The sequence below is a fragment of the Natator depressus genome, chromosome 3 (assembly GCF_965152275.1).
Source record: "Natator depressus isolate rNatDep1 chromosome 3, rNatDep2.hap1, whole genome shotgun sequence".
Lineage (NCBI taxonomy): Eukaryota > Metazoa > Chordata > Testudines > Cheloniidae > Natator > Natator depressus.
Genome location: NC_134236.1, coordinates 66,504,077 through 66,516,584, shown reverse-complemented (window position 1 = coordinate 66,516,584; position 12,508 = coordinate 66,504,077). Strand labels below are relative to the sequence as shown.

At 43.6% G+C, this 12,508-nt stretch overlaps 1 protein-coding gene across 4 annotated transcripts in view; it reads left to right on the top strand.

Annotated features, from left to right (window-relative positions):
• CEP162 (centrosomal protein 162) overlaps positions 1–11,610 on the top strand; it is a 95,099-nt gene extending 83,489 nt beyond the window's left edge. For 2 of the 4 annotated variants that reach the window (XM_074948049.1, XM_074948047.1), the window contains exon 27: positions 2,121–4,106. In XM_074948049.1, the coding sequence (XP_074804150.1) occupies positions 2,121–2,339 (219 nt within the window). In that variant the 3' untranslated portion in view covers positions 2,340–4,106. Of the gene's footprint in view, positions 1–2,120; positions 4,108–11,248 lie in introns of those variants that run through there. The other 2 variants (XM_074948048.1, XM_074948050.1) reach the window with 2 other exon arrangements.
• The last annotated feature ends 898 nt before the right edge of the window (positions 11,611–12,508 follow it).

Here is a 12,508-nt window from a genome sequence, read left to right as displayed (position 1 = left end):
TACAGCCATATATAATTTCAACTAGGTAAAATAATTTCTCAGTGATTCCTGTACCTCATTTTATAGGAGGATCTAGCCTCTGTGTTCTTAGTAATCTTTATAAGGATCATTTTATATCTAAAGAATTACTTCTACTTTATTCTGTATAGGTTCTTTTATTTCCCTCATCACTTTCGTATCTTAGTGCTTTTCAGTAGTGCATTAAGCAGTGTGATTAGTATCTGTCACATGTGGTTCATTCTTTCTCTCATGCTCTCCTAGGAAGAGGATTATATGTGCAATTAAGTGGTTTCGTTTGGGGAATATTTTTGGGGGGAAATGGAGTTGGCAAAGTTGAAGTGTACCTTGAACTTGGAGAAGAAGGTGGTGAGGTTTATAATGGGTTCTAGTTCCCCTGGGCATTGTTCCATAGTCTTGGACTGGCCACCAAGCTGCAAGCCCTGTCTGCTGCAAGCTTTACCCTGATGGTAGGAAGTCCCATTGTGCCAGAGAAAGGGTGGAACTGTCCACTTAGATTCTTTTAAAGAAGAAAGTTATTCTATCAAATGTATAAGACCTGATGGTGGAGCAATTTATTTCTTCATTAGCATCAATGAATGCCCTATTTCTATTCCTGTGCTGTCAGTTTTTAAAAGTCAAAGCAGCAAGTTAACATAACACATTTGTTTTCTTCTTCCCCTTTCTCATGCCCCCACCCACTCACCTCTACAACCTCAGGTACTGAGTAACTTCCTTTTTTTTCAACTCTAGAAAGTTCCTTAATTCAGATACAAGTAGGCAGGTGTGATTTATGCTTTGACTTGACTGGCAGTTCCGTACTGCCTTGCTGTCTGGACCATAGGGCCAGATTCTTTATTGGTGTAACACCATTGAAATAAACAATCTGACCCAATATTTACAGTGAGGATTTTTTTGTACAGTAAAAGAGGAGCAACGCTATAAGAAACACCAATCACTGTTAAGTAATTTTCCTTTTGACGAGTTGTTGTGGGGTTTATTTTGTGTCTGTTTTTTGCTTATTTCCCAACTTGCAAATTTAATCATCTGCAATGGGACTCCTAGCAATCAGTAAAAATAAATGCATAAACTAAAAAAGGGACATTCTAATGTATTGAATGTTAAGAAGCATCAGCGTCCATGACTAGGGCTCTTAGAGTACGTCTAAATGATAAGCATCAGCTCACAACAAGAAGTCTGAGTCTGGGTCTGTGGACTGGGCTCACGCTACAGCGCTAAAAATGCTGTACATATGTTTGGGTTTCTGAAACCCAGCCCGCATTCCTGGCCTTCAGAACCTGAGGAGTCTGAACTTCTTACCGTAGTATGAGCCCCATGAGCCTGAATCTGTAGATCTGGGCTCTGAGACTCATTGCCGTGGGCGGCTGCTTACCATGTAGATTTACCCTTCAGCACTACGGTAATACACATGAATAATAAAAATGACTGGCAATTTATATCTTGTTAATACAGAGGATTGAAATTATGTCTTTGCTTTATACAGCACATTCCAAAATAAAATACTCTGTCTGGAATAGCCATTACATTTTCAGAATGGCATATCGATTTTTATTTCCTTTGACACTAACATGCTTAAATTAGCTTGTTGGAATTTGGTGAGATTAGGAGTGAAAACTCATTCAGACCCATATCCGCAACAGCCTCAGGGCAATGTCACTATAGGCTATTTTTGGTGCATTTATAGAGTTCGTTACACAGTTTTTAAACGTATAGCAATATCACGGGGCCTGATATATTCAAAAGTGTTAAATATTTGTCATAAAGTCTTAAGTGCTCAAACTTTTAATTGGGAGCTTTGGAAAAAATAAACTAATCTCTTGTGAGGCTTCTTTAATTTGAACTGGGTATTAACCCCCCTTCCTCTCCCCACTAATGTCTAAAGGAATTTATTGCTACTATCAAAGGTACATTTTCCAGTGTTCAGAACAAATATTTCCATATAATGATTAGCAGTGGGCTTTGGGATTTAACATCAGAAACTTTAATTAAAAATACAATAGTATGTATTTTTGCAAAGAGACTGTCTGAACTAAGGAACAGTGTTCAGTGAACTGATGACTGGAAATCAATATACTTCTTTTTAACCAACTTCTCATTTACAGATAGTGCAGCAAACACGACATGTTGCTGACTTGCAGCAAACCCAGGAAGTTGAGAAGTGGAAAAAACTTGCCCAACTAAAGAATCAAGAGCTGGAGAAGTTTCAAGTGGAATTAGATTCAATATTAGATGTTTTACGGGAATTGCAGAAACAAGGGGTTGTTATTCCAGTACCTGTTTCAGGTGGATTAAGTTCACCAGAAAGATATTGGAAGACGTGACTGGGTAAGAACTGATCAGAGAAATAGAATTTTAACCTAGACAGCTGTGAAAATAAAACAATCACTGGTGTAATCCTTGCAAGTTCAGATACTTTCCATAAATTCATCTGAAATTCACTCGTCTAAAGGCAGGTTTTTACTGAACAATTGATTGATCATATTGTGTCTCATAATTTCTTAATAATAAATTGTCTTGTATGTGAAATAATCCTGAACAAAAAATTAGGAATTTTGAGCCAGATGACTTTTTCCCCCATAAACTGAATTGTTGTGAAGAAATCTGCATTTCGTATTCTTCCAACAGCCTGTGGAACATTACTGAATATTTTTGACAGAAGAGGTCTGTTTCATATAGCATAACTGATGGCTCAGTTGTATTCCCCTGTGTCAGATCTTCTATGAAAATCTTGAATAACATGGTCTATTTTATACAGAAATTGCTAACCCAGTAATATCAACCTTATTTATAATTAGAGCACAAAATCCTGTTTACATCTTTCCAACACTTCTCTCTTCTCATCTTTTCACTCAGTACTCTTTTCTTTCTTCCCTCCCCTTTTTGGCCCCTAAACTTCTCCAAATGCTTGGAGGACTAGGGCAGATTGTTTCTATGACAATAATGACCCCAGACTTAAGTCTGATCTACAGTTAAAATTTAGAAGGACGCAGGGGGTGTGGAAAAAATTAACCCCCGAGTGCCATAGTTATGAGACAACCTAATCACTGGTCTAGATGCAGCTAGGTCGATAGAAGAATTCTTTGGTCAACCTAGCTACTGCAGCTAGGAGAGGAACATTACCCACATCAACAGAAAAACTCCTCCTTTTGGTATAGGAAGCGTCTGTGCTATGACGTAGCTGCAGCAGTGCCACTGTAGTACTCCTGGTATAGACATGACCTTAGAAAACCATTTTCTTTCAGTTTTGAGATATTCCTTACAAAGCCATGCCATTCATGCTAATGCTCTATTTAGTATAATTGGTGGTATTTGCTGACTGATGCTAAGAGTTAAGTCAAAGCTGAAATAACTTAGTTTACGGGTCTAGAGCAGCACATATATAGCTATAGACGATTGGCTTTTTGGAGGAACCATGAAAGAAGATATGTTTTCATAAGTAAATTATGTGGCCACACGAGCAAGTGTGCAAGATTTAAATAAAAAGTAGTTATATACCAATTTGTATCTTGTAAGTTCCTGTTAAAATGCACTTGAGTGCCCATAATTGATTTGCAGTGCAATATTTGTTTATAGTTATGCTATATATTTTATACATACATGTAAAAATACACACACTGTATGTAAGGGCTAGCCTGCATGAACGTTAGACCACAGCAGGCTGGGGCGTGAAGCTCCCGGGCACTAGCCTGTCATGGTCTGACTATTCATGTTGTCCCTGCTGGTGTATTAACAGTTCGTTAGAATGCTTTGATCTGGTCCTTTTTGAAATGTGACTAGCTCAAAGCCCTCTAACAGACTGCTAACATGTAGAGCAGGGTCCACAAGAACAGTGTGGGGTATATTCACACCCCAGTTGGCTGCAGTCTAATTGTTCATGTAGACATTCCCTAAGTGTTTGTACATGATGTCTGTTTGTAAAACGAATGATAAGGTTGGGATTAATGCAATAATTATTTTGGTTATCTCATTCAGATGTTTTCCAAAACTTAATTTTCATTAAAAAGGATGATTTTGTCCAAGAATAAACTGGAAGCATTAATATATAGTCATAAATTATGTAAATAGGACGATAAATATTTGTATATAAAATGTCAATCATTAGTAAATATGTTGTATTTTCATCATGTACCAGCTCTTGTGATTTGTTTGTAAATACAAAAGTGTAAAACAAAAAAAACAACCCATCATTTCTTCTTCGAGTAGTGTCCCTATGGGTGCTCCATTGTAGGTGTGCTTGCATCCCTGCGCTACTGATTGGAGAACTTCAGTAGCAGTGCCCGTTAGGCCCACACATGCACTGTCTCTCCTCATGCTGCGTCACAAGGCTAGTCAGCGTGCCCCCTCAGTTCCTTGTCAACCACCTTTGGCTAGAGACAGAGCCATTAGCAGTCCATTAAGACTATTGTTCTCTTGTTTTACATACTTATAGTTAGCCTCCTAGTTATAGTATTAGTTGTAGGGTTTCTTCGTCTTCTGTCTTATTTTACCCTTTAAGAAAAAGAGATTTTATATTCTTCCTGCTTTTTTTTTTTCCCCCTCAAAGGGGTATGCCCAATTTGCCAGGTTTCAAGAAGTGCCACACCTGTAAAGAGGCGTTGCAGGTAAACACTCTCAGTGCATTTGCTGCCTCGGGGAAGGCCACATATAGCAGAAGTGTGGTCTTTGCCAACAACTCTGGCCAAGATTCCATAAAGACAGAGAGCTCTGTCAGAAGAGGCCCCAGTCTGGCCCCAGTTGCCTGGTAGACATGAGTCTTCACAACCTTCTACATCTAAGGGATGTGGGTTGAAGAAACAGGCTGCGGACCCCTCTCACAGATCACCTAAAAAGAGACTTGGAAGTCCCCCTAGTGAACCCTGAGATAGCAGTAAGTGATCACCATCTTGCTCGGTATCTCGCTGGCTCCGAGACCATCTCAGTCTGGCAAACATGCCTCACGAAGACCAACGGATACTGGTACCACTGACAGGCTCACAGACCCGATGGGCATGGGCACAGAGTCATTGGTACCGAAGGACAAGTGTAAACACTCTAACAAGTCCATGCAAGTCCACTTCACCAGCGACAGCTCGCCTGGTACCTGAAAGACAGGTGTAGACCAAGGTCTCCGTGTCTCCCCCCTGCCACCTCCCAACCCTGGCACCACCACTGACACTGGGACAATTGGTACCAGTGGAATCCTGCCATTCCAGAGACCTCTGCATGCTGGGTGCACCCGAGTTCCCACCTCTCAGTACCGAGACCTCTGCATTGAGCTTCTACCAGTCACGGGAAGTATTCCCACTGCCATGCCATGCTATGCCCCTTCCCTCTGCTCTCTAGCGAGGGTTCAGACAGTGAGCCAGAAGAGGTAGTGTCACAATATTCCTCCCAAGCTCCATATGGTGCTCACTACCAACGGAGCCCAAGGATATACCCACAGATGGCCCCTCCACCACCATCGACTTGGTACGGCCACCCATAGGCACCACCACCATCCTCTCTGCCATCCCAATGGCCATATTGGGATCCTTGTGTGGTGCACCGACAGCATGCCCCTCAAGCTTCAAGCCTCACTCAAGAACCTTCCAAGCACACCCCCTCGGCCACAGCATCCAGGATTTTGGAACTGCCTCAAGAGATAGAGGAACAGGAAGCTGGTACTGAGGAGGAAATGACATTGAGGATCATATCCTCCTCTTCTCTGGACAAAGCCATCATGCCTCCCCTACCATCTTTGGCAGACAACTTTTGTCTTTTCTAGGAGCTGGCGAAAAGGGTTGCAGACATCCTCCAGATACTACTGAAGGAAGTCAAGGATGCCCACCATCAGCTCCTTGACATCCTCCACTCTTCATCGTCCTCAATTATTGCCCTCCTGATTATTGAGGCCATTTTGGACCCGGCAAAGACTATGTGGCAAACCGTGGCATCAGTGGAGCCAACCAGCAAGTGAGTGGACAAAAAATACTATATCCCCGCCAAGGAATCTGAATTCCTGTTTTCCCTCCCAATTCCATCGTGGTGGATGCCATCAACTCTCTTGGCCGACAACACCAGTCAAGGGCTGCTCTCTATGATAGGGATTGGAAGTGCCTTGATATTTTTGGCAGAAAAACGTACTCTGCCACTCTACAGTTCCATATCACCAACTACCAAGCCCTCACAGCGAAATACAACTACATAAATTACTCTAAACTGAATGACTTTCTGGAAAAGTTGCCAGATGCACATCACAAGTCCTTTAAGGCCATTATCCAAGAGCGTCAATTAGTAGCAAAGACATCGCTGCAATCTGCCCTCAACGTGGCTGACATGGCAGTTAGGTCCATCACCATAGCCATGGTGATGCGATGAGCTTCATGGTTTCATTTGTTGGGTTTCCCAAAAGAGGTGGAGTCTACCGTTGAGGACTTTCCCTTTGAGGGCACAAAGCTCTTTGTCGAGAAGACTGACACCTCCCTTGAAGTCAGGATTATACCTAAGTTCTCTTAGGCCTTGTCTACACAAGTTACGCTGGCAATCAAAAACCAGTATAATTACATTGTTTGTGCCTCTTCACACAAGGCTCCTTCTGTCGGCAGAGCATGTCCACAGTTGGTGCTAGAGAATCAACAGAGAGCAGTGCACTATGGGTAGCTATCCCACTGTGCTACTCACCACCTTGTGCAGCTAGGACTTATGGGAAGGCAGAGTGGATCACAGTGCATCATGGGTGCGGGCTCAATATCTCATGATGCAGTTTTTCCATCTCATCATTCCATGGGCTTCCGACTGTATTTCATGGCATTTTTCAACAACCCCTGTTTACTGTGCACCCACTATCTGTGTCTGAAAGGATGGATCCTGCACTGCTCTCTACTGTTGTAGTCAGTGTTATGAACACATCTGGTCATGCAATATATTATGAGCACCCAATCTGAACAGGAATCAGAGTTGCCTGATCTGCTGTGTGCCATGGAAAGAAAACACCAGATTACTTTTGGCATTCAGAGAGCAGCTGAACATGGTGGACCATCACTTTTGGGCTGCGGGAAAAAAGCACTGAGTGGTGGGATCACATCATTATGCATGTCTGGAATGGTGAGCAGTGGTTGCAGAACTTCTGGATGCGGAAAGCCACCTTCCTAGAACTGTGTGCGGAGCTTGCCCCAGTACTGCGGCGCAAGGACAACAAAAGGAGAGCTGCACATGGTGATCGCTGTGTGGAAACTGGTAACTCCAGACTGCCACCAGTCAGTAGCGAATCGGTGTGGAGTTGGGAAGTCCACTGTTGCAGCTGCATTAATGCAAGTGTGAAGAGCCATTAATCGTATGCTGCTACGAAGGTCTGTGACTCTTAGCAATATGCATGAAATACTGGATAGCTTTACAATGGTATTCCCTAACTGTAGTGGGGCAATAGATGGCATGCATATCCCGATTTTGGCCCTGAACCATCTTGCGATGGAGTGCATCAGTAGAAAGGGGTATTTCTCTATGGTGTTATAGGTGCTTGTGGATCACTGTGGCAGTTTCACTAACATCAGTGTGGGGTGGTCTGGGAAGGTGCATGACACATGCATCTTCATGAACACTGGCATGTACAGAAAGCTGCAAACAGGGACTTTCTTTCCAGACCAGAAGATTCCAGTGGGGAATGTTGAAATGCCTATAGTGATCCTAGAATAGGATCTTACTCCCATGGCTCATTAAGCCTTACACAGGAAACCTGGAGAGCAGCAAGAAGCGCTTCCACAATAGGCTGAGCAGGTGCAGAATAACCATAAAATGTACCTTTGGCAGATTAAAAGTGCGCTGGCACAGCCTTTATGGCAGGTTAGACCTAAATGAGGAAAATATTTCCATAGTCATAGCAGCCTGCTGTGTGCTCCATAAGATTTGTGATGCTAAGGGTGAAAAAATTCCCCCCCCCAGGTGGAGCGCTGAGACAGATCGCTGGGTGGCTGATTTTGAGCAGCCAGATACCAGGGCTATTAGAGGAGCACAATAGGGTGTTATTCGAATCGGAGGCTTTGAGGTACAATTTTGGGAATGAGCTCCAGTAAGGTCTTTCTATACAGCACTCTGCAATGCTTTAACTTGCTGCCTTGCATGAAAACTTTGATGATTCCTGACCATGATATGTACTCAACAGATGATCAAATTGCCACTGTGTATTAATTCCAGCAGCAAATATGGTGTGTGGGAGACAAATAAAGATTGGTTATCTTTCAGAGAGTATGTTTTTATTAAATACCAATTAACACCACACACAAAATGCTGGATGGAAGGGAGATAACAGTGAAGGGCAGTGTAGGCTCATATAGCTGTGTGTAAGTCCAGCTATCATTTTGGAAGCTGCCCGAAGGGGGGAAGTGAACAGGGAACTAAAATGCTCTGGGAAGTTGCAAGGAATGTGGTGGGAGGAGTTTGTGGAGGGCATGGAAAGCAGTTCTGTATTGGCTACAGCGCAGGGAGAGCACACGTGTTCTGCCTGGAGTGTGATTAGGGACTTCAACATCTCTGTTTGCTTCTCCATCACTTATCACCTGCTCCTGGCCATTTACAATGCGCTCCTCACTTTCCTTTCTATTTTAAATTTTCCCTTCAGGGTCCCTCCCCACACCCTGTGTTGTTGTTTTTTGGCCTCTGAGGATTGGAGCACCTCTCAAAATGTCCTCCTTGCTCCTCCTTGGTTGCTTCCTTATCTGGTGGAGGCGCTCCGCCGGTGTGTAGGAAGTTGCCCTGAAGGCAATATCTGCAGAATCACAAGAAACAAATAGAAGCATGATTATTAGTGCATGCACGGCCTTGAATCATTATAGTAAAATGCACCTTTTTAAAAATACGAATCAGTTTCTCATCGTCCCTTGGCATATACACAGCTAAGTGAACGCCCTAAGCATGATGAGTTCGGCCTGGGGGAGGTGTTGGTGCTCAAGATGGGGCAAAAGATCCTGTTTTTTTTAAGGGTATCCGTGCAGATGACTAGGGACAATATTGTAAATTCTGCCAACATTTTCCACAGGCAGGGGGTCATTGAAGCTGATATCTCACTCCTGAGGGTAAGCAAGGGAGCATCTCCTGCATGTCTGCAGCTTCAGACCAGGTCCCTATGCTACTTGCCTGTGTGCCACTTTGGTTCCTGCATAAGTGATTGTTGACTGACATAGGAGTTTCCTACGGGGGGCAGGGAGGAAGGAACAAAGCACCTCTGCCAAGGAACCTTTAGCAAAGGATTGGTGAGTATCTCCAGGAAAGATTCCCATGAAATCTCGGTGTGCATTAACACACAGTTCTGCTACACTGCTTAGCTGCACAGGGGAATGTGAAGCACACACAAACACAAGCTAGTCTTGTACGTTTCTATCCCTTCACCCACTTGAAGCGTATAACAAAGCAAAGGACAGCTCTACCTCATATAATCGAGGGACATCAACTCAAAAAGATCACTTACCAGAGCTCCCCTCTCCTGCATCATGCACGCTAGACACGGACTGCTGGGACTGGCTAGACCCCTCCGGAGTGGAAAAGAGGTCCTGACTTACCACACCACTCGATGACCCTGTCTTGTGCTCCACATTATCCTCCAACTCAACCTCCTTTACGGTGCTCTTGGCAGCAGAGGTGGGGTTGCTGCCAAGGATGATGTCCAGCTCCTCATAGAAGCAGCAGGTATTCGGCGCAGCACCACAGGGACGGTTTGACTTCCTTGCCTTCTGGTATGTCTGCCTCAGCTCCTTTATCTTCACACAGTGCTGCACTGTGTCCCATTCATAGCCTTTATCCAACATGCCATGAGAAATCTGACCGTAGGTATTGAAGTTCTTATGGCTGGAACGGAGCTGGGTCTACACAGCCTCCTCTCCCCACAGTGCCAGCAGATCCAACAACTCAGGTATGCTCCAAGCTGGAGAGCATTTGCGGTGTGGAGTTGCCATGGTCAGCTGGAAGATGCAATGTAAGCTGTCCACGCCGAGCAAACAGGAAGTGGAATTTCAAAAATTCCCGGACCTTTAAAGGGGGTGGGGCAGAAGCGAGTGTACCTCAGCGGAGTGTAGTGGAGTTTGAACTGCTGACCAGAGCCGTCAGGCATTGTGGAACACCTCCTGGAGGCCATTTACAGCAACATAACCAAGTGCAGTATCTACACTGAAACTTTGTCAATATAACAAAAAGCTCTATGCCTCTTGTCGAGGTGCTTTTATTTTGTTGGCAAAGCCAGGCAGAAGGAGCACTGTAGTGTGTACACCGCCACTGTTTAGTCGACAAAAGCTGACTTTTGTCAACAAAACTCTGTAGTGTAGACAAGGCCTTACAGTCCATCAAGCAGCTATAGCAACCTTTCACTAACCTGTAGAGGGGTACTCAATGCTGTCACACTCAACCACTAAAAGGTTCCTCAAGGATATAGTAAACCTCTTCCCTCAACCTCAACTTTCTATCTCCACGTGGGATGTAAACCTAGTACTGAAATGGCTGTCTAGGCCTCCTTTTGAACTTATGGCCACCTGTTCGCTGACGTACCTGTCAATGAAAACAGCCTTCCTAGTAGTGATTACCTCGGCCAGGAGAATAGGAGAGAGAGCCACTCTGATAGCGCATCCACCTTACACAGTATTTTTTCCGTACAAGGTTACACTCCAGTCGCATCCAAAATTCATCCCTAAGGTAATCTCTCCATTTCACAAATATCAGTTGATTCACCTTCCAATCTTCTATCCTACGCCTGACCAAGGCAACAGGGAGGCTATACTACATACCTGAGATGTCAGGAGAGCCCTGGCCTTCTACCTTGACAGGACAAGGGTCTTCAGGAAGTCCCCTTGATTTTTTCTCTCCATCGCAGAAAGATCCAAGGGCTCAGCAATCTCAGCCAAAAGCTCTCTAAATAGGTCTTGAATTGCATCAGACAGTGTTACCAAAATCTCACCATGACCCTTCCAGGCCCTATTCATACACACGCCACAAGGTCGATGTCCTCATCTGTCACCTTCAAGAATGTCTCTATCTCAGAGATCTGTAGAGTGGTGATACTGGCATCAGTCCACATTTTCACAGAACACGATGCAGTCACTTGAGTCTCTGCCTCCGAAGCCATCTTCGGCCCCACAGTGCTGTCATCTTTTACTGACACAATTATGAAGTCCTGGCCCTCCAGAAGGGGTACTGCTCAGGAGTCACAGTGGAGCACCCATAGGGACACTAGAGGAAGAAGTTATTCACCTTGTGCAGTAACGATGGTTCTTAGAGATGTGTTTCGTTATAGGTGCTCCACAACCTGCCCTCCTCCCCTCTATTGTGGAGTTCTTGTAAATGATTCTGCGGTAGAGAAGGAGCTGATGGGTATTAGCCCGTGCGCGCTGACTAGCCTTGTGGCACAGCACAAGGAGAGACAGCACATGTGCAGGCCTAACGGCCACTGCTTCCAAAGTTCTCCAATCAGCAGCACAGGGACACAAGCACCCCTGCAGTGGGCACCCACCAGGACATTCATCGCGAAGAATATCATTACTGCACAAGGTGAGTAACTTTTTCAGTTCATCCTCTAGTTCTTAGTTTGCCGTAAAAGTATGGTATCCTCTTTTGAAGTAGAAATTGATAGGACATTTTGAAGTGTGGTGAAATCTTTTAATTAGTAAAGAGAGCATAATCTTAACTTATTGTAAGATGCCTTTTTTGATAAGTATATTTACATCTTTAGCTTCTCAGTTACATTACGACACAGTTGATTCCCTTAATTTCTTTTTTTCTAAAGAAATACATAACTCTACATACTGAAGCATTTTTAGTATATGTAATTAAGCTCTAATTACATAAAAGGGTTCAGATAACATAATAAACCATTCATGTGTTGTGGCATTACCTTCTGGGAGCCAGTAGTTGTAGGGTTCTGAAGCAGGTACTCTGGGGATGGTAACTGGGACAAGAATGTCTAGCAACAAGACAGTTCAGGATTTTGCCTGAAGCAAATTAGAATTTTCTGCCTGCTACTGGAAACCCTAACGTCTCCAAGCTGTCCATTTATACTCCCAACAAAACTCCTCTCAAGTCTGCTGCTTCCCAGGTCATCAAGAGAGGAAAACCTTAACTGCATTTTTTAAGATAATATTAACACAAAAACAACATTGTTTCTAGAAATTCTAATGTTTCATGTACATAGGCCAGGGCCAAAACTGGTACCTTTTGCCCTGTTGGAAGGAATCTAGTTTTGAAATTAACTGAGCACGTATATTATTGCCCTTTATTATAAAAAGACATGTATCCATATGTCTTTTCTAATATGTCATTATTTGAAGATACATTCATTGAAACACACATTTGGGAAAGGAAAGAGAACTTGCTACCTCCAGGATACAGAAAACTTACATACTCTCTACAGTATGCAAACTACTTATGTGAAGTGCTCAGTTATGGTGTGATGTAATATCGCCCAGGTACTCTGTAACATCTCGGGTGAGCGTATGGAGTTATTGTTCTATGAAACAACATTTTTAGATGCTTTCTGCCTAACGGATAAGTTAAACCA